Source organism: Portunus trituberculatus, chromosome 33 (assembly GCF_017591435.1).
Source record: "Portunus trituberculatus isolate SZX2019 chromosome 33, ASM1759143v1, whole genome shotgun sequence".
Classification (NCBI taxonomy): domain Eukaryota; kingdom Metazoa; phylum Arthropoda; class Malacostraca; order Decapoda; family Portunidae; genus Portunus; species Portunus trituberculatus.
The window spans coordinates 2,196,923-2,219,728 of record NC_059287.1 but is presented as its reverse complement, the minus strand read 5'-3'; the positions used below and the strand labels follow the sequence as shown (position 1 = coordinate 2,219,728).

The 22,806-nt window shown below is 38.5% G+C and overlaps 1 protein-coding gene and 1 long non-coding RNA gene across 40 annotated transcripts in view; one reads left to right on the top strand and one right to left on the bottom strand.

The window, feature by feature from the left end:
• The first annotated feature begins 150 nt into the window (after positions 1–150).
• LOC123512471 lies at positions 151–19,933 on the top strand. 5 transcript variants are annotated; one of them, XR_006677110.1, is made up of 6 exons: positions 151–1,930; positions 8,389–8,621; positions 11,063–11,144; positions 17,656–17,762; positions 18,939–19,121; positions 19,517–19,933. It is a non-coding gene; the product is annotated as an uncharacterized LOC123512471 (long non-coding RNA). The 5 variants fall into 5 exon arrangements; XR_006677108.1 differs by having other exon boundaries at positions 19,514–19,933; XR_006677109.1 differs by having other exon boundaries at positions 19,492–19,933.
• LOC123512468 (CUGBP Elav-like family member 4) overlaps positions 12,453–22,806 on the bottom strand; it is a 754,341-nt gene continuing 743,987 nt past the window's right edge. For 28 of the 35 annotated variants that reach the window (XM_045268911.1, XM_045268918.1, XM_045268908.1 and 25 more), the window contains 3 exons: positions 19,568–19,726; positions 18,956–19,109; positions 13,082–17,420 (listed from right to left, as the gene is read on the bottom strand). In XM_045268911.1, coding sequence (XP_045124846.1) covers positions 18,982–19,109; positions 19,568–19,726 — 287 coding nt within the window. In that variant the 3' untranslated portion in view covers positions 13,082–17,420; positions 18,956–18,981. Of the gene's footprint in view, positions 17,421–18,955; positions 19,110–19,567; positions 19,727–22,806 lie in introns of all 35 variants that reach the window. The other 7 variants (XM_045268904.1, XM_045268902.1, XM_045268915.1 and 4 more) reach the window with 1 other exon arrangement.

The window sequence follows — 22,806 nt, the reverse complement described above, 5'->3', positions numbered from 1 at the left end:
TTGGAAGGAATATGCTTTGGTAAGTAACACTGAATTTTACTGAGTCAGCATTTGCTTTGTGAAGAGAATGTGCGTAATTATTATGCTTTATTATGTTATATAGGCGTAGAGATTGTTTTGTATTCTGTAGTCATGTATTTGTCGGCAGAAACGAGTTGTACCACGATACACTGAAGTTAAGGAATAAACAAGACATTGTGTTCGGGACAAGAATTTTCAGTATTCCACCATTGACGTAGTTATAGATGCAGTAAGCGACTACAGACAGTATATACACAGATTGCTACTCAGGGACTGAAATGTGAGGCTCTGCGCGTGTCTGGAATGTCTCGCCGAGGTCTTGCGGGACACGCCAGCCCAGCCAAGCGATCCATTTCATTTATACACTGCAAAGAATGAGTCATTGTTCAGGGCATGGCGTGAAAACTGCTGTGCGTCTGTGAGTGAAGATTAACTGTGAAAATGACCTTGGTGTAATTGGATTGCCTGAGGTAATGGGTTAGTCAATCTATAAGGAAATGGCAAGATGAGTGAATTAATGACTGTTGTGGGTTTAATTAGTGAGTCTTATATAAAACAATGAAAGAATAGCAAAGCAATGACCAGAGTAGAAAAATGAATGGGGGAGTAATGATGCTGCTGTTGTTGTGAGGGTGCTTATATTACCAGGTTAATGAATGTGATAGAAAAAGAATGGAAGGAAAGACGGGGAATTAAAATAATGATCTTGTGGTGGTTTGTTACTCGTAGTGATACTGTCAATGGTCTGGTAGAAAAAGAATAAGAAGAAACGCGCGTAATAAATCTTTCTAGGTTGTGATTGAAGTTAGTGTGTTAAATAGACGGTGTTAGAGATTTGAAAGAGATAAGGGGCGACGTAGCGACTTTCTTGTTTTGGTTTATCAGGATACTATAGCTTTTATTGATTAGTCTAATAGAGGAAAAATAAAAGAAAGCAACGAATTATTGACTACGGTTTTGTTGTGCTGAAGTGAATAGGTTAATCAGGCTGTCCGATAGATAAAAGATCAAAGAAAAGGCGTTAAAGACCAAATGGCCGTGTTGGTATTGTGGTGTTTGAGTTAGTGCGGACTCGTCAGTCAATCCAACAAATAAAGAATTAAACGAACATTGAAGTAGTGACCTTGTTGTTGTTGTTGTTGTTGTTGTTGTTGTTGTTAAGTTAATTGGGGATAAATCTCTAGATATAAAGAAGAAAGTTTGCGAATTAATGTGTTGTTTGAAGTTAATGTGGTAATTAATTAGTTTAATAAAGAAAACACTGAAAGATTGATATTAGCGGCGAAAACATAATTTGTTGGAAATAGCACAATAATGAGTAATAATGTTCAAATCAATGACACTGAAAAGAGAGAAGCCAGAGAAACTTGGTAACTTTCAGCTAAATTGTGTCGGTTCTGAGACAGAGAAGCAGTACTGAATAATGTTAGTAAGTTGAAGAGAACCAGAGTATTTGTGAACGATGACCTGTGCCATGCTTCTCATAATGTTCTCAAAGCACAACATTCTGCACTAAAGCAGGCCGGAAGGGAGAACATCGCGTGTTTCCGCCACACGAGATTGATGATTGAGGAGAGGCATGTCTCGGAACAAACCAATGAACCACACGGATGAAGCGGAGGAGCATGGGCGCTGCAGTTGAGGGACATCACCCGTTGGCGTAGGTGGTGGCGGCGAGAGTGGCCCGTCAAGTGCAGCTGCTACTTCCCCCCCCCAACCTCCAGTAGTGCCCCGTCTGGCAGTCATCCTTCTGCTGGTGTCCCATGTGCTCCTGATATGCATCACTCTGGTGGTGTGGCCGCCGCTGATCTTCCCGCTGACGTAGGCGCTCTCGTCTCCTTGGGCCAGTGGGAAAAGGCTCCAAGTGGCAGCGGTGTCCCAGGCAGCGGGAGTAGTGTTGTATTGCAAGGTAACGCTATTTTTTCAGCTAGATTTTAGTTTTATGTTTTACAATCGCTACTAATAATTTACCTCTTCCTTTTGCAAATCTCAATGACACAACTTTTAACATATCATAGATCAGTTTTTTTTTTTCTTTAATGAAAATTTAGTGTGATCCAAAGAGCCACTATAATGTCAACAGTATTAAAGATTTTCACTTAATTTAACGAGAATTTCCTCTGAAATGTGATTATTATTATGATTCTGATATTACATACGAATTTTCTGGAATGAGTTTTAAGATGTGCGGCAACATTGGCAGTGTTCCCCTTCATTTGGAGTATTCTTCAGAAATGTTGCTTCACCCATTGTGGTGCAGAATATCATGTCATTACTTTAGTTGAAACAAGCCCAAGTGACAACATTCACTCTTTACCACCTGAAAAATTACCTGCCATATTTCAGCAAGTCAACTGTGAGTAGAGGAGCAACTATTTCTCTGCACGAAAGTTTCTAACGTGATGGTGAATAATGACTTGCAAGGACCATTCAGTCAGTCAGTCTGTCTGTTTGTCACCTTTTGATCTTTCATTTAACAAACTAGTCAGTCAGTCAATACGCCAGTCTTTCTGTCGATCAGTTAGTTAGTGATCTAGCCAGCCAGTTAATAAGTCAGTCAGCCCTTCAGAACATCAGTCAGTTGATCTTAATCGTCCAGTCAGTCTAACCATTCAGCAAGCTACCCAACCAGTCAGCTGTGAAGCCAATCAACCAATCATGCAATCAATCAGTCACAGCCAGCCAATAATTAAGCCAGCCAGCCAGTAATTAAGCCAGATAGCCAGCCAGTCAGCCAGCCATAAGAAGTAAGTTTGCAAACTGACCACGAAAGCATTCAGGAAAAACCAAGTCGTAGGAAAAAAATATATTAATAAAAGAAATATATATAAGAATAAATAAGAAGCTGCTGTTTTTCCCTCAAGTGTTTCTCGGAACGGAACCTCTCGCTCATTTATTGAAACAGTTATTTTTTCGTTCATTACCTTATTACGTTCAGTTTTTACCTACTCTCTCTCTCTCTCTCTCTCTCTCTCTCTCTCTCTCTCTCTCTCTCTCTCTCTCTCTCTCATCGAGGAAGAATTTTCAGCCTAGGGTCAAGCCAAACATTTGTCAATATAGGGAAGCTTCAACAAACACGCGTTAAATGGTTTCTTCCTGCGTTGTTATTGAAACTTGGTGGAAAGGGAGAAAAAGAGACAAGTTTACAGTGCAGTGCGGAGAGTTTGAGCTTGCTAATTTAGTCCTTGTAAGGTGAAGGGTAAGGATAGTGGCTTTGTGGGAAGGAGTCGTGGAGTGGTTCTCATTGTGTTTGGCTGTATAGGAACCTTGGTGAGTTGTTGCGTGTGGTGCTGGTGGAAGTGATGAAAGAGGTGGTGGTAGTGGTGGTGGTAGAATGATGCTAGAAAATTAGTGTGAGTCAAGATGAAGTAAAAGTAAGCTGTAAGAAACCTCCAGGCCTACACGTGGCAGCCCTGCGTGAAACACATCATCAGTGGAATTAGAGGAGAGTGGAATTGTTTTTTAACGGTGTTAATGTTCCAATAATGGTTATGTTGTTACTCCCGTGATTTATTTATTTCTGGTTCTAAGTCTCTCAGAAGTATTGGAAAAAAAACTGTTCATATTTTTTAAAGTGTGTGTCGTTCCTTTTGAAGTGAGAATTAGGGGACATTTATCTTTTTCAAGGTGGGTCAATGTTCCAACATTTTATTTATAGTTCTTTTAAAAGATCTTTGATATTACTACGGTTTGGAATCTTTATATTTTTGGTATTAGATGTCAAGTCAGAATATGTAAACCATTCGGGTCTGGCGGCGTTTTTTTCGAGAGGTCATTTTCAAAATGATTTACTTTACGTATATAAGCCCGCCAGGGTAGGTCCAGGGTGTGACGTCATCAGTCCACCGGGCCAGGCCATGACGTCATCGCCGCACCTGGTCGTAAACCCACTATGGCGGGAGCCTCCCAGATGTCTTCCTTTCCAGGCTCTCTTCATCCACGTCTATATCTAACATGATATCGTGTGTGTGTGTGTGTGTGTGTGTGTGTGTGTGTGTGTGTGTGTGTGTGTGTTTCACTGTCTCTGACGAGACAGCCAGACGTTACCCAACGGAACGAGCTCAGAGCTCATCATTTCCGATCTTCGGATAGGCCTGAGACCAGGCACACACCACACACCGGGACAACAATTTACATCCCGTACCTACCCACGTGAAAGGAGACACACCCAAATATCTCCAACCGGCCGGGGAATCGAATCCCGGTCCTCTGGCTTGTGAAGCCAGCGCTCTAACCACACCGGGCGTGTGTGTGTGTGTGTGTGTGTGTGTGTGTGTGTGTGTGTTGTGTTTCACTGTTTGATCTGCTGCAGTCTCTGACGAGACAGCCAGACGTTACCCTACGGAACGAGCTCAGAGCTCATTATTTCCGATCTTCGGATAGGCCTGAGACCAGGCACACACCACACACCGGGACAAGAAGTTCACAACTCGATTTACATCCCGTACCTACTCACTGCTAGGTGAACAGGGGCTACACGTGAAAAGAGAGACACCCAAATATCTCCACCCGGCCGGGGAATCGAACCCCGGTCCCCTGGCTTGTGAAGCCAGCGCTCTAACCACTGAGCTACCGGGCGTGTATTTACCTAGTTGTAGTTTTACAGGGCCTGGGCTTTATGCTCGTGTGGCCCCGTCTCCATATCTACACTTATCCAATTTTTCTTTAAAACTATGTACACTCTTTGCTGACACCACTTCCTCACTCAAACTGTTCCAAGTCTCAACACATCTTTGCGGGAAACTAAATTTTTTAACATCTCTCAGACATCGTCCCTTCCTTAGTTTCTTGCTATGCGATCTTGTGCTTCTAAAATCATATTCTTCTCTCAGGATCAGTTTCTCATTATCCACTTCATCCATTCCGTTAATCAATTTATAAACTTGTATCAGATCCTCTCTCTCTTCTCTGCTCCAAGGTTGGTAGATCCATTGCCTTTAGTCTCTCCTCATATGCCATCCCTTTAAATTCTGGAACCATTCTTGTAGCCATTTTTGTAGTCTCTAATTTTCTTATGTGTTTCTTTTTATGGGAGTCCACACAACTCCTGCATATTCCAATCTAGGTCTTATTTTAGTACTTATCAATTTCTTCATCATTTCCTTGTCCATATAGTGAAATGCTACTCCAATATTCCTTAGCAAATTATACGTCTCTCTGAAAATTCTATCAATATGGCTAACCGGTTGATTATTTTCTTCCATTGTCACTCCCAAGTCCTTTTCCTTTTTTACTTTTTCTAGTTCTACTCCATCTCCCATCTTATAGATTCCCACTGGTCGTCTTTCACTTTTTCCCATTTCCATGACATGGCTTTTGTCCACATTGAATTCCATCTCCCATTTTTTGCTCCATTTCCAGATCTTGTTTTAAGTCTTCCTGTAGTAATGACTCTGCACAGTTTCGCATCGTCCGCAAACAGATTTATGTAGCTGTTCACTCCCTCTGGCATGTCATTTATATATACGAGAAAAAGTATTGGTGCCAATACTGACCCCTGTGGCACTCCGCTGTCTACTGTTCTCCACTTGGACTTCATATCTTTAACTATCGTCCTTATTTCTCTCCCCCTTAAGTAATTCTTCATCCATCTCAATGTGCTTCCTTTTAAGCCACCCTTCTCCTCTAACTTCCATAGTAATCTTTCATGTGGCACTTTATCAAAAGCCTTTTTTAGATCTAAATAAATACAGTCAACCCATCCTCTCTCTCTTGTACTTTATCAACTATTCTAGAGTAGAAACTCAATAAATTTGTCACACATGACCGACCTTTTCTAAAACCAAATTGGCTATTTGATAATATTTTGTTGTCTTCAAGAAACTCAATCCATTGCTTCTTTATTACTTTTTCACACATCTTGCATATTACACTAGTTAGTGATACCGGTCTGTAATTTAAAGGTTCTTCCTTCCTTCCGCTCTTATATATGGGAACCACCTCAGCTCTTTTCCACTCCACTGGCACTGTTCCATTTTCTATTGAGCATTTTATGATGTTGTATATTGGACTTGCTAGTTCTTCCCTACATTCTTTCAGTATTCTGCCTGAGACTTCATCCGGTCCCATTGCCTTTTCCTCATCCAATTCCGTCATCAACTTTTTATTTCAAGCTTGGTTACTTTAATCTCTTTCATATAGACAGTCTCTCTATTACCCTGTGGTCTTTCAAATTTGGATTCCTTAGTAAAGACCTCATGAAATTTACTATTTAACAGTTCTGCCATACTTTTGGGTCTTCCACCATTCCGTTTTCTCCTTTTAACCTTTCTATTGTTTCTTTTTGTCTTATTTTTCCATTTATGAATCTGTAGAACAATTTTGGTTGTTCCTTACATTTTTCGACAATGTCCTTTTCATAGTTCTTTTCTTCTTCCTTTCTCACCTTAGCATATTCATTTCTTGCTGTTTTGAAGTTTTCCTTATTTTCTGGATTTCTGTTTCTTCTCCACCTTTTCCATGCTCCATCTCGTTTCTCCTTTGCCCTAGCACATCTTGCATTAAACCAATCTTTCTTTCCTTCTTCTTTAGGTCTATATTTCGGAACATATTCCCTGACCCCAGTTTTGTATATTTCCAAAAATAAGTTATATTTCTCTTGAACCGTTAATGAGTTTTCCATCTCCTCCCAGTTTACGTTTTAAAATAGTTCTTGAGATTCTCAATATCAGCCTTTCTGTAATTTAATCGGTCTCCTTTGTATGATTCATCTCTATCTTCCTTTCCTTCTTCTATATCCATTTCTAATATTACATGGTCACTCTTTCCCAATGGGCACTTGTATCTTATATCATCGTTAATTGGTATATCCCTTGTAAAAACTAGGTCTAATCTTGCCGGCTCATCGTTTCCTCTGAATCTTGTGTTTTCCTTTACTCTTTGGACCATCAAATTATCTATCATTAGGTTCAGGAATCTATCTCCCCAGGCATCTTCCCCCATACCACTTTCATAATTTTCCCAGTCTACCTCCTTACAGTTGAAATCTCCTACCAATATCACTTTTCTCCTTTCCTTAATGATTCTTGTAAGACTCCTTATTGTGTCATCTATCATGTCTCTATATTCTTGGTTAGTCCATGAGTTTGTTTTTGGTGGCACATATGTTCCAATGATTGTTAACTCCTTTTATTAATATGCATCTTAATATACAGTATTTCTGATTTTCCTTCCCCAAACTCCACTTGATTTACCACTATCTCCTTCCTTAACATCATCATGACTCCTCCTCCTCCTCCTTTACCCACTCTGTCTCTCCTCCATATATTATACCTTTTATCTATGTCTATTTTATTGCCTCATTTAACTTTGTTTCCACCAGGCATACAATATCTGGTTCTTCTTTCTTTATGTAATCTCTTAATTCTAATTTACTAGATAAAATCCCATCTATGTTTGTATACATCATTTTTAATCTCTTGTTCTTATCATTTTTAGTTAAACTTGCTGCATTTTTTTCTCTTCTTTCTCTTTTATATACCATTTCCTTATCCTGTCTGTGTGTGTGTGTGTGTGTAATTCACTGTTTGATCTGCTGCAGTCTATGACGAGACAGCCAGACGTTACCCTACGGAACGAGCTCAGAGCTCATTATTTCCGATCTTGGGATAGGTCTGAGACCAGGCACACACCACACACTGGGACAACAAAGTCACAACTCCTCGATTTACATCCCGTACCTACTCACTGCTAGGTGAACAGGGGCTACACGTGAAAGGAGACACACCCAAATATCTCCACCCGGCTGGGGAACCGAACCCTGGTCATCTGGCTTGTGAAGCCAGCGCTCTAACCACTGAGCTACCGGGCCGTGTGTGTGTGTGTATTTACCTAATTGTATTTACGTGTGTGTGTGTGTGTGTGTGTGTGTGTGTGTGTGTGTGTGTGTGTGTGTGTGTGTGTGTGTGTGTGTGTGTGTGTGTGTGCCTTTTTTCCCGATTGTCATGCTTGGGTATATCCACAGGCACCACTAATTATTATTATTTATATTATTATTATTATCATTTATTATTATTATTATAATTATTATTATTTATTATTGTTATTATTATTATTATTATTATTATTATTATTGTTGTTGTTGTTGTTGTTGTTGTTGTTGTTGTTATTATTGTTTTTATAATTATTGTTATTCTTTTTCATTATTATTATTACTATCATTATTATGAACTGATTCTTGTAATTGTGTGCATGTAACTTTCATATTGAATTTTGTTTTTAAACTTTTCTGAGATAAATTCACATTGATTTTTTGAAATTTATTTTTATTTATTTATTTATTTTTAAGGAGCAGCATAGTTACCTAGTCACTGTATATCTAGGTAGACTGCATGGTGTTGAGTTGAAATGAGCTTGTTTCCTTTGCAGGATGTGCCACCAACCAGTTCAGATTGCACAGAGGAGCAGGAAACCAGCCCTGCCTGTGAGAGTGTAATGCATGCCTGCCCTGCTTAGGCAACTCTGTGGTGGGTTGGTGTACGTGTGTGTCTCCATCAAAAAGTGACTAAATGAAAGTTGTAGAAATTGAAGAGGAAGGAAAAAGTAAAGTTGTGGATGACACTACTGAACCTCACCACAAACCTGAGGAGATGTCTAAACTGGTAAAATAAATAGTATATGCGTATAGGACAGATTTACCTGGATAAGTGTTGTTGGTTGTAACACCATAACAGATAAATGATTGAATCCAAATTTCTAGTACTCATAGTAAATATTTTGATATTGCAAATAAAAAAAGTGTGCCCAAATCTTTATATTTATCTTGTATCTTGCAAAGTTAGAGACAATTTTTGAAAAAAAAAACTTGAATGTTGATCCTGTCTTTTCACATATAAAAAATAGTTTTAAATAAAAATAACTACATTTGATTTCAAAAGTTATGACCAGCATGCTCCTGTTCCAAAATGTAAAATAATTGATCATAGGTAGTTTGGAACTAAAAGTATTGGCAATACTGATGAAATAACATATAAAAAAATTATTGGATAACTGATAGCCTGATGATGTTTGCATGTGTGTATGTATGTGTATTTACCTAGTTGTGTTTACCTACTAGTTGTATTGTATAGGAGGGGAGTTATGCTTGTGCTGTTCCATCTTTGTATCTTTTAGTGTCTAACAAGGTCTTTAAATCATGTATCATCTTTGCACACACTACCGCTTTGTCCAGTTCATTCCATGTGTCAACTACCCTGTGGGGAAACTGGTCTTCTTGACATTTCATTTGTAATTATCTTTTGAGTTTGTTTTCATGGCCTCTAGGATCCCTTGTATTCCATTTTATTAAATCTTCCCAATCAATGACCTCTGTTCATGATTCTGTATATAGTTATCAAGTTGCCCCTTTCTATTCTTTGCTCCAGTGTGGGCAGGTCTTGTCTTGCCAGTCTCTCCATGTGTTCAATCAGCAAGTGTTGGGGCCAACTAGTTGCTGTTGGTCTTTATATCCTCTCAAGCTTTTTGATGTTCTTTTTTGTACCGGGTGGCTACAGTACTGCTGCATACTCTAGTCTTGGTGTTATAAGAGTGACTAATATTTTCTTTACCATTTCTTCAGCTATATAAGTGAATGGCACTCTGTTTCTCAATAAGTTGAAGGTTTCTCTGACAATTTGACTTAATTTGCTTATCTGGTGTCATGTGATCTGTATTGAACACTCCTAGGACTTTTTTCAACTTTTACCTTTTTAACTTCTGTTTCTCAGTGTTTATAGAATCCTGATACCCTGTTTCTGCTCTTTCCAAATTCCATTATGCTTCACTACTTGGTGTATGTGTCTGTGTGTGTGTTTTGACAATCTTGGAAAAAAGGAACACACATATGCAAACCTCTCTGGTTTTGATAACTCTTAGCAAAGCTGCTAAGAGTTATCAAAACCAGAGAGGATTGTCTGCTGTTGCAGGAAGATATAAACAAGATCAATGAGTTGAGCAGGAAGTGGAAATTGGAGTTTAATGCCAAGAAATGTCACATAAGGGAACTAGGAAAGCGTAAGAGAAGACTGGCATGGAACTAGTTGATGGGAGAGGAACAAATGATGAAGACTAAAGAGGAAAAAGATCTGGGAGTGATCATACAGGAAAATCTGAGCCCCAAAAAACACATAAGCAAGATTTTTGGACTATCATAAAATGTTGACTGTATGAGTGGCATTTCATTACATCGACAAAGATATGATGAAAAAAAATCATCACAAGCATGATACGTCCAAGGTTGGAATATGCAGCAGTGGTATGGTCTCTGAGCTCTAAAAAGGATATAAGAAAATTGGAAAGGATACAAAAGACTGCTACAAAGATTGTGCCGGAATTAAAGGACCTCACATATGAAGAACGAATGAAGGAAATGGGACTGCCAACCTTACTAGATAGAAGAGAACGTGGGGACCTATTAACAATGTATATGATATTGAAAAGATAGACAAAGAAGACCTGGTGCTGTTGACAAAAGAAGATGGAAGGATGATGAAAAGATGAAAAGAAGATCAGGATGAGGCAGTGTGTGAAGGATATTGGAAAATGCAGTTTTCCACACAGAACAGTGGAAAAATGGAATGCTTTGGATAATGAAGTTGTTACAGCACATAATGTGCATAACTTTAAGGAAAAATTAGATAAATGGAGATATGGAGACAGGACACTATGAGCCCTGCTCGAACCCTGTACAATACAATTAGGTAAATACAATTAGGTAAATACACACACACACACACACACACAGGAGGGAGATGACATGGTGATGTTCTGATCACAGGGAGGGACAGGGCATGGACTAGTAGGGGAACGTCAAGTGGGTGGAGCCTAAAGGCTTAGTGTTTTAAGTGGTCGAACCAATCAAAGAAAGATTGAAGCCTTCACCTGGTGTGTGGCTACCAGGTGTTGCTACTGAGATATCATATGGCCAGGATTGGCAAGGAGTAAAGTGCTTGTGTCTGTACATTGATAGTGGCACAGATATATGCAAATTGACTTGGGTTTGTTATATTGTTTATTGTCATTGTAATTGCAGTTATTTTGCATTGATGTGACATCTCCTCGACAGGCTGTTTGAGGGGACAGCCCATTCAGTAAGGTCCCTGCAAAATGGACACGGTGACCAGACCCACTTCTTACATTAGAATTTGGTAAGTGGATTTTTTTTTACTATCGTGAGCAAAACTTATTTTTATATAGATAAGCATTGAAAAACACTGTTATTAACTCCTCTCCCCTAACTTTCTTCTGCCTCTACAATTTCTGCAAGACTGCTCCTCTCGCCATTATTTGTTGCTCTTTTCATGCTAGCTGCCTCTCAGATCTAGCTAACTACCAATTCTGTCAGCCTCACTATCCAATAATTTCTACTTTCTCTTTGTCCATCTCCCAAATCAAGAGGTAACCAGTATTCTTAGATTTTATCCTTTTTACTTGTTAAGACTGAAAATCCCTACCTACTTTTGTATTTCATCCCTGCCACCTTTGGCTAAAAGTCTTTTAATAGGGATGTTGCAAGATGCTTTTCTGTGTAATTATAGCTTGCTTTAGAATGGTTTGTTTTAGGGAATAGTAGATCTTTTCTTATCCATTTTGTTGTCCTGGAAGCTTCTTAAATGTTTAATAATGAACATGTGTTAAGTTTTCTAGATTGTTATAGGTGTACAGCTAGTTTTGTCAGTCAGTGATACAGAATATCATCCTACACCACATCTACTGCCTGCCATATTTCTACTCCCTTAGTATATAAAGTACTGTGACTGACAGACATACAGGCTCTAGTCTACTGATACTTTTTCCTTTTCCTAGTTGATAGTTTTGGTCTTTGAGTAGAGGTCCTTTCCTGTGGTAGTGGCTTCATGTGTGCCTTGTACCACTTCATATACTTGTATGTGTATGCACCACGGACAGGGTTGCATGATAGGTGAAAAATGGGCCAGGATGTTATCTTGGACACACCGTGGATGAATGTTGTATTCCCCAGATATAATTTTATTCAGTATATTAGTTTGAGTATTGACGCTTTCTACTGCTGGGCCTCAAAACCTCTCAGAAGTGGAGACAGTTCAGTCATTGTCTGTGTGTGTGTGTCAGGCTACAGTGACTGAGTGGTACCTAATGACCTGGTTCTGTAAGATCCTCAGGGATGATAAAGATTAGTCTCTTAACTCAGTCCATTACTTACAGCTGATGTTGGTTGTATGGAGTATTGAGCATTAGTGTTAAAAATATTTAAATGTAAACAAATTGGTATGCATGTCTAGAGCATTTCTACCACTGCCATTGTTGACAGAATGCTCCTAAGAGACAAGCAAGTCCTCATCTATGATGACTCCAGTAGTTTGCAGTATATGTGCTGTATTTGTTGTTAAAGAAGACTAAGTTTTATTGAAGAGTTGACATAGGCCTATGTCTGGTCAGTACTTACCCAAGTGAGGTACATGCTGATGTTTACAACATTGATGCTATAATGGTAGTATTTATTGGGTTCAAAAATATATAGAGCATATTGATGCCATAACATATGTTGCTGAATATGCATATACATTTTATATATTGAATGATTACAGAAGAAATACTTTATTTTCAAGTAATAAGTACAGTATCAGAAGTGTCCTGGGTAGCAGATCAGTGGCACAGGAATACCAAACTTAAAGAATCTTTTATGGGCACATCACAATCTTGTTGATTGAATTCTTTCAAAAATGCTTTAATGGATCGAATCTCCTAAGGAATGAGATTAATCTTAAATCATTATTCTCAAAAAGGGACATTTCATTAGACATTCTATGTAGAATGTTATCAAGTTTGCACTCTGACCACATGTCAAACACAATATTGAAGTAACATGACTGAAGGAAGCTGTGGAAGTTTAAGCATTTGGAAAGATTTAAGGCTAATTTCCAGTGACTTAACAAACTGATGACAAAACTGCTTCCTACAACACAGTCTTCCCTTATCCTTGCTGAACAGCACTCACAGGTGATGTAATGTTCAAGTTATGGTTTCCTGACAACACTACAGCTGTTGGTATTAGTGGCTGTAAATGAAGCATTAATGACTAGTTTAGGATACATACAATCCTAGATATATATATTGGATCTTTATTTCATTACAAAGTATCACTTTTACAAGGGCAAGAATGCTACACACTCGCAATCGACCACCAAGGGTGTATCAGCAACCCTCTTGAACCATTGCACAACCTAGATTCTCCCTACTTGTGATACTTTACAACTTTTGATGTACTGATGTAGCTATTTATCGCAGAGTAAATATAGTGAAATATAATTTTGTTAAATGACAAGTATTTTGTGCATTTTAACAATGTATAAATTTGTTATTAGCAACAATTTCAACAAAGGTCCAATTATCCCTGTTCAATTCAGTATGTTTGTTAAGTAGCCTAATTATATTTTTTTTGCAGTATCTTGCTTTAAAGTACATATAATTCATAGCTATGTATAAATAAAATTCGATAAACATGTATATAAAAAATTAACTATAAAGTTATTGAGGGCATGGCCAGTATGATAACATGCATCAACTCAATGCCATATAATGCTACCAATGTTTTTTAAATGCATACTGAATTCCAATACACATGCAAAAGATTTTGTGCTATAAAATTTGTCTTGTGTTGAAAAAAGTTGGGCACAATGCCACAGTTCAACTGGAGTGTGTACCACATGGCCCTGTCCTAGCTGATCTGCTGTATGAATCACTTGATGGAAAACTTGCCCAGGCCTTTTGCACCAGTAATTCCTGGCTATTTTGGCAATAGTGGAGCACAGCTAGTGGTGGATCACAAGCGTGTCCGGTACAATTGACTTACGAGGTCTATTCATGTGAATACCTCACAAGATTGTGGATAATCAATGATACTGGCTATCCCGTGGCCCCTGTGGCCAGATCAAGCCTCTACTCTTAACTATGGCAAATCAGATATAAATTATGCTTCTATCAAACTACTTCAAATGGTTAACTACTTTTTACCATGCTATTAAATTCTCTTGGAAGGAGAAGAATCTGGGGTCTAGAAAATTACAATATAAAAGCTTACAGAGCTTGCCATGTTGATGAACAACCATATAGCTTAACAGGACCCGGCGACCCCTGGAAGGGTGAGTCCCACGACTTGTGGTGACACGGAGGAGGCCAGGGGCAGGCGCTGTGTCAGACACGAGCGGTGCGCCAGGTCAAGCCTCACCCTCGCCCCCGCTTGCCCCTCGTCCACACATGCACCAGACGGGAGCCAAATCTTGCTCCTTATTCTTACATTGCAACCTCCAGCCCTGGATCCACCAAAAAAGTGGGCAGTGGGGTGTGGATGGGTGCGGCAGTGCACAAGGGACAGAGGGTGACGGCAGGCGGGGGCAATGTGGTCGGCAGAAAGGGGCCTGCCAGCTCCTGGCACGGGGTGGGGTCAGTGAAGGCAAGGCGCAAGACGAGAGACCGTGCAGGCAGCCAGTTCCGCCAGGACCGGGTCGGTGACCGGGCAAGGCAAGAGGGGGCGCAACACTGATATGCTAGGGCCCTGCTATCCATAGATTACATGAGTTACGAAAGACAGTCATCTTCAAAGGTCGCCAGCCGTCTTCACTGGAGACACTTTATGCCATTCTTCTGCGAACACATGTACTGAAGTACACTGAAAGATGTGACTCACTTCAAACACGTCGGTGAACTGGATGCTTCTCTCATTACAGTGTTGTCTCGTTAGCAAATCTACTGTACTGCTGAAATATTCAGCTCGTTATAGCAGGTTTGGGCCTCCTGGTCTCCTCCATTAATACGAAAATGAATACTTTTAATATGCGGGCATTTACCAATATCCTTAAAATTTATAGGGGCTAAGTATTAGCAATATATCAGAGAGTGTATCTTATGGTCGTCCATAGGCGTTAAAAATGCACTTCAAAAATGGGTTGAAGGTTTTAAATGAATACAACACATCACTGAACAATACCATCTTACAAGAATTTACCAAAAGACACTAAAATTGGTCCCAAAGCAACTAGATTTGATATTGCCTTGATAACTAACCATTATAGATTACACTCTCCTTTAGGCAATTGTATTAATAAATTATAAGCAATAATAAATAAATAGTAATAAATTATATGCTACGCACTTTCTAAATGTGATGTACTAAAACTATTCTTTTAAGTATTTTTCTCTTATTTCTTTGGTGTGGCTATCTCCTTACGATCCTTAATAATATCCCTGTTGTACTCAGTTGCTGCCATCTTGTTTACTCAATAAATGCTTTAGTCTCTGAAGAAAGCTGAAAACTTGCAACACACAAAGCCTAATGGTCAATCAAAACAAGATGCCAGCATGAGCAAGGCAATAGGGCCTATGTAATATTACAATTGTACAGGCCTATTGCACCAGCCTGCTCTGGACAAGAGACTAGTCTTAAAAGTACTAAATGTGTAAGAATATTTGGGCATGAGTAAGATAATATTTTTTTTTTGTCTTTTCAGGATATATAAAAGTTCAAATAGTATTTGATTTAATGAAAATTTTTAGTTTAATATAATAATATTTTCTTCATACCTATGCCTATGTCTTATTTGTAAATATTGATAAAACTACTAGGGGAGGAACCAGCTGAGTCAGAGACAATATGCACTGGTCTCCTCAACAGAGCAGGTCTGACACAATACATCGCCTGACGGTCGTGCGTATGTACATACTGGACTAGATATGCTATGTCAGAGAAACAGCTTCATTCTTTCAGAAATTAGTAATTCTTATTCCTAAACCGCAAGGGCATATAACATGTAAATATCTGAAACAAATAAAATAGACCAGGTAATGGTGAAATCAGCTTGAACTCTCTTGGCACAATTCTGTCAATGGTTCAAAGTTATGTGGATGACACACAGCATATTATTTAGAATAAGAATGTGGGGGGATTAAATACCCAAAAAGGTGGATAAAGCAATAATAATAATGACTAGATGGAATGTCTGAGATCATAGATGAAAGATCACTGCAAAAACTGTAATCTTAAAAAAATAACAAGTACACCTTGACTAGAAAATAATGCCACTTTGATCTGACAAACATACAGATGTCTAAAAATCTAAGCCACAAAGAAATGCACAAATCTTATTAAACCATTGGATACAAATGATTTAAAAATATATCATGATATAAAATTGACTGGAGATAAGCGTTGGTATCCTTAGTCTAGTGAATATGCTATTCACTGTACATATGATCAAATGCAGGGTCAAGAGTCCTACCGAGTTACCTTCAGCATATATACAGTGTGTCTTTATGAGACTTCCTCTATACTTGAAAGCTATCTAGCGCTTTAATCTATGTATCTATAGGCATCTACAGGTATAGAGAAGCTAATTCTCTAGTTTGACACTAGACTAAGGGCCTCTGAACCCTTTGAGGCCATCACTTTGGTTGTCCAACTGTGGAGCTGGGAAGAGACCTCATCACCCTGGTCTGGTGGGGTGGTTGGCGCCCCACCCGGATACACACCACACAGGTTGGCGTGAGGAGCACCAGTGCACATGGCATCACCACTGTGGCAGCCCAGTTTCAAGCAAAGTACTTGTGGACAAAGAGCCCACAGACTACCGGGTAAAAATGGGCAATAACTGAGCCATGAGACGACAGCCAAGGGGGTGGCAGCTGCGTGGGCCCGGGCACAGCACAGGGCGTGAGGCAACAGACACGAGACACGCAACACTTAGTACCCTGAAGGAGCAACCCGTCAGCGGGGCGGGTTAGGACACATCCGGTGCTGGGAGATCCACGTCACCCGGCCAACTCGCACAAAATGGCGTAGAGCTGATAGAGCACGTCTTAAGTATATTACTATTCTTAACAATATGATATAGCTGAAATATTATGATACGTAATATAACTTTAACAGAAGGCTTATTAATATTAAAAATATTGTTTCCATACTCTCAGTAATAACATGGCTATCAACATGTGGGAGGGGAGGGACCATTAGTCCCAGACCCTTTCTTTTTTTTTTTTTTTGGTACTGTGCTTTAGCTCAGTACAACATATATATACAGTTTGTGTACACAGCAGCACAGGCCTCAACTGTGGACTTCCAGACACTGTAACTTCCATTAAGAAAAATAAAGGAAAAAACAAAATAGAAGAAAATTGTGAGCAATCTCTTGTGTAGTGACCGTCTCATTCCCGCCACACTGAGGCCTCCCGCAGCCTGTGTATCAACTCAAGCTCTCTGGACTCGTATATGTAGCACTTGTAGTATAGAAATATGATAATAGTGTTCCTCTTGCAGAGAATTTCTTGTTTTCAAGTACTTTCTCCTCTATACTTACAACCTATGCTTTGGATTCCTAATACTTGATATAAATGTCACACTCAAGCTATGATAAATCTGCAGCAATCTTGAAGAGCTGCTCCATCACGGACCCCTGCGGAGGAAGAGGCCTTGGTCAGGTGGCAAGACACAGGACACTTGCACTAACACTATAAAGATAACATGTTTGAACTTTGGGATGACTGATGAACACTGAAATACTTTATGTAATTTAGTGATATACATAATGCACATTTAAAATCATACTTGTTGTAATTTAGTGAAATGCATAATTCACAATAAAAATCTTAATGAATCCATATAATTTATGTATATACTACTTTTTTCAGAATAATGTGCCAAGTTCATTCCAAGGCTTTGTGTGAAGCAGGGACACAACCAGTAAGAATAAATATAGGAAGAAGAACAAGCTGCCAAAGCAACAATACTCGGTGAAGTATGTTGGGTATTGTGGAAATGAGTGTATGCGATTTTAAATGTAAGCGGGAGAGGCTGTGAGGAGGGACTGGGGGTTCATCAACACACTGGAGAGAGAGAGAGAGAGAGAGAGAGAGAGAGAGAGAGAGAGAGAGAGAGAGAGAGAGAGAGAGAGAGAGAGAGAGAGAGAGAGAGAGAGAGAGAGAGAGAGAGAGAGAGAGAGAGAGAGAGAGAGAGAGAGAGAGAGAGAGAGAGAGAGAGAGAGAGAGAGAGAGAGGTTTGTTTTGCTGGAAATTAGTATGCAGATTGTGTGTTGAGGAAGCTGCTTGCCTGGGTGGGCCTCCTGTTGCTGTATTACCTGTATATATTCTTCACTGACCTATAAAAAAAAAAAAATCAACATGTTATTTGCTAATTCCCTCCAGCGCCTGTAGGCATACTTGAAGAGTATATGTGGAGAGCGCTATTCAGCTTCAGCCCATTAGTGGCACAGGCTGTTTTATCTATAGTAGTACCCATATTAAGGCCCATATCACCACCCAAGCGCATCTTTGGTGTAACCACCTAGAACCTTGGTGACGTAGGTAACTTTAAACCATTCAACAAATGGCATAACTTCAAACTTGTATGTGGTGGGATTCAAACCTATGCGTGGATGTCTTCCTGATCCCACGCTCACCACCTTATCCACTATGCCACCGCCATATGCAATTCATTTTTTTTGTATAGATCAGTGAAGAAAATGTACAGGTAATACAGCAACAAGAGGCCCACCCAGACAAGCAGCTTCCTCAACACACAACCTGCATACAAATTTCCAGCAAAATTAACCAAAAAACTGAATGTGTGTAGAGTATTTTCACCCTAGATCAAGTAGAATTAACTTGGAAGTATGTATTTGTAGGATATTGTGTACATTCTCAATTGTGTGGACATTCTTTCTCCTCCCTACTCCTTCCTCTCTTCTCCCTCTCCCTCTCTACCTACTTGTCAATAAAGTGGATCATTATTTCTTGGACTAAAAAGAAGGTAATGTTCTTATGAGCTTAACAAATCATCTAATGTTGTTCATATTCTGATTATGAATACAAAAAGATCACCATATTATATAGTACAGAACAAATTGATCTAGAAAAATCAAGATCCAAGAAACTACAAATGTTGTTTACTTTGACTCACACAAGCTTCTCTTTAGTCAGCTGAGTCACGTACCTGGTCTCCCCTACTGAGTGCGGCCGTTAGTAGGGTCTATTGGCATCCTTGGGTCGCTTGAGCTGAACCTTTAGGCGCTTCATGCCGATCTGGAAGCCATTCATTGCTTGGATTGCTGCTTGAGCTGAGGCAGGGTTGTCAAAGCTCACAAACCCTGAAAATGATGGTAAGCTTACTTGTGTGGTTTGTAAAGTGGCACTATGCCTAAATGGAGGGAAGACAGTAGTACCCATACTGCACTCAGGCCAAACCATTGCTATATAATTTTAACATTTGAAATATGGAGAAACTTATATAAAATGGACTTAGTTGGTACTTGAAAAACTATTGCATTTTTTTCATGCAGAATGGTAACTAGTCTATACCATCAGAAGAAAATATCAAAATCTAGTACAAACCCTTTTTCTTTTCTTGTCAAAAACTTTCTGGATAAAGCTATAAATTCAATTCTTTACTGGTCTTTACAATTTGTAAAGTGACTATGGTGATATGCTCCTATGAAAGCTGCTTTGAAGGTAATGGCGTATTTCCTAAAGATTCCAGTCTGCCTCTCTCTAGTAGGTCTGCTACCACTACAAGCTAAGTGAACACATGAAAATAAGAGTGTCTCACCGAAGCACTTGCTCTGGTTGGTGGCTCTATCAATGAACACCTTGGAGGAGATCACATTTCCAAAAGGAAGGAACATCTGCATCAACTCGGCATCACCAAACTCCTGCGGCAAGTGGTAGATGAAGAGGTTGCAGCCTTCAGGTCCTGAGATGGAGCAACCTGCCAAAGTGACACACTGGTTAATGGGAGAACTGCACCCAGAGACAATGGCAAAGAGAATAAAAAGTATGAGAAGTAATCTGCTGTTGAGATCTTTATGAAACTGTAAGAATTAGTGTTATATGATTTCTTATACAAACATCCATCAAAGATGGCTTTAAACATTTCATGACATTCATGATTTTTTAATAAAAGTGGAAATATTAAGTGTGCAAGATTTATCCTTCCACATAATTTAAGAAAAGTATTCTAATAAGTAACTTGTAAAGAAAAATTACTAAAAACATACAATATTGTCCATACACTCATTAAGTTATATGTAAGAGGCAAGTCTTTAAAGGTTGGGTTTAACACTGCAGTGTGACATTTAAAGAAAAGTAATAAACAGAGCAAGAACACATATATTGATGCCTTACTAGGAAGTGTTCATGTAATACAGTGTGTGATGCACCTAGTTCTTTATTTCTTTAAGGACATGCTGGTGATCAGCACCAAGTCTCCTATGTCAACAATACTTTGAACACAATAAGTATATATGGCTTTATTTTTACACTGCTGTAAAGTATGTTACAGAAAAGCACTAAGCAGACAGGATGTGTGGAGCAAAAGGGCTAACACAGTCCTGGTAGTGGTGTCTGTGGGAGATAGTGATGGTGCATCTTCCCTCAAATGTTTCCCATTCTCAAACTAATATATTGAGAACATGAACATGTACACTGAGTTGTTCATGAGTCTAACATTAATGCATTAATGTGTAGAATCTTGTCACCAAATGCAATATGATGTATGTATCAAGCAGCAAAGTGGATCTGCTATCCATTTACCAAACACCTTTGAAAACTTATCTTCACTATTAGAAGGTGTTTAAGGTAATTACAGTGAGTTGAAAGAAAATTTCCTGACATTACAAATAAGCATTTGGTAATTGAAGTTCACAAACACTGGCTCTCCAATATGTTTTAGTTAAGTCTGAGAGTCATCTCTGTGAGGCTCATGCTTCCCTCATTACTTATCCTGTGACACAAACCAAAAGATAAGCTGCAGGTAATGGGCAATAGTGAATTAAACTTTAGTGTGCACAAAGTAAAGAGATAGTGTTGATGTGACTTGAATTTATGCAATGCCCAAATACTTGCTAAATTTCCCTTCCTCCCAATCAGACTTTCCTGCTGAGTGCATTTTGGAAATACTTGACTGGATGGAGGTCAGAACCAAAATAATGATTATTATTATTATTAACATATATCATTAACATTATTTTACATTTTTTATGTAAAAGGCCAATCACAACAAAATGACAATAAGAAAAAAATAGTAAAGCCCACTGAGGAGTAAGAAAAAATTAAAGCCCACTAAGGAGCAGTAATTCCAATGTTTCCAGTTGTACATTACACTTGGTACAGAATGCTGTGTGTGTTATGAAGTTGAAGGCACAAGTGTTATGAACAATGTTTACCATCGGTGCCAAGCAATTTTGATACATTTACTATTGACCCCTGTGATATTGCAGATACTATAAAGAACAACTATTCAATAAAAGAATAACTTAATTAGAAGACTTTGTACATACCATTAATAAAAGTAACTGAAAGTACTGTTAGCTACAAGTGGTCACAGAGGAGAGAAGACATAGGAATAGGAGTCCTTGAAAATTTTGATTCAATAAAATGGTGAAAATTATGAACAGAGTGCAAAGAAAATGCATGATAAAATCAAAGGTTCCCCTTATGTAATTATTTCACAATTGTGAATTTTCCAGCCATGTTTGTTTTCATAAGTGATCAGTGATAAAGGCAACAGAAAAAATTATGTGTTAACATGACTAGCAACAAGAGTATCATGTACAGCAGTAAGTTTACTGTAAGTAATGTGTCTTCTTAGTTACTTGTCACAATTGTTCTTTTTATCATCTCCATGACAAACTCTGTTGTGGAAAATCAGGCTGAAAGCAGTGAAATGGGCTATGCTGTGATGTCTGCCTGTGGACTAGACAGTTTCTTACAGATAATGGAGTGCAGAAAAATAAATAAAAAAATAATAATCATAATAAATGAAAAATACTACTCAATCCTTAGTTTGGTTTATCTACAGTAGCTATGTATTTCTTTTAGATGGTTTGCCCTAGAAGTATAATTTTAAAAAAGTGGTTGAATGCCATTGATATTCATTCAAATAACTTCATTAATATTTACAAAAACAGAGTATTTAGAGTTCTTTAGGACATAGAGAGATCTTAGTTCCTTTACATGTTTTAAAAATAAGTCTGCTGACACTGTCCATTACAGCAGTGATCAATGCATTCCCTACATTTGGTGCTGTGTCTTTTTAGCAGGTCTGAGCAACAAGACAAATACGTGTGGCCTTAGAATGTACATATTTAGTCCATGCAGTTTATGTGTTATTTTTGTTGATCATTAGGGAGTGAATTACTTAAGATCTGTAGAAACATTATAGCACTTCAGATGTGGAGGTCCCCTGTTAAATTCACATGTAGATAAAAAAGGAAAAGAAGATACAGTTATGGGAAAGAGTAAAAATAAATAAATAAATATCAATAATAATAATAATAATAAAAAAAAAAAAATAAATAAAAAAAAAAAAAAAAAAAAAAAAAAAAAAAAAAAGAAACTTGGGCTTCAAATAGTTATATGAGAATTTTATGAATAAAACATGAAACAAAAATTAAAGTTTGATTAGTAGCATTACTTAAAGATTACTTGCTGGAAAGGAGCCAGTAATCATGTCTTGGGATACAATAAACTTTGGCTACTCAGAATGACTGGCAGTATCCTACAATTCATAATTACTCCCTCTCTAAGAAAGGCTATGGGTAATACTTAAGTGTTTTGTTGTGGTGACTAATTCCCATCTGATGAGTTAATGTTACAGTGAGGAGCACACAACTGTGCTTCCCTGGAGGGTGATCTTAAAGCAATGACCCACTCAAGTCTACAAACTGTGAACCACTGTGTACTGAATCTCTACCACTGTTCAGGTTGACTTAGTGGCAGTGTAGTGAATGCAAGGCTCCAGAGTGATGGTGTTAGTATTCATGTTACTTGGTCACAAATTTGAGGTTT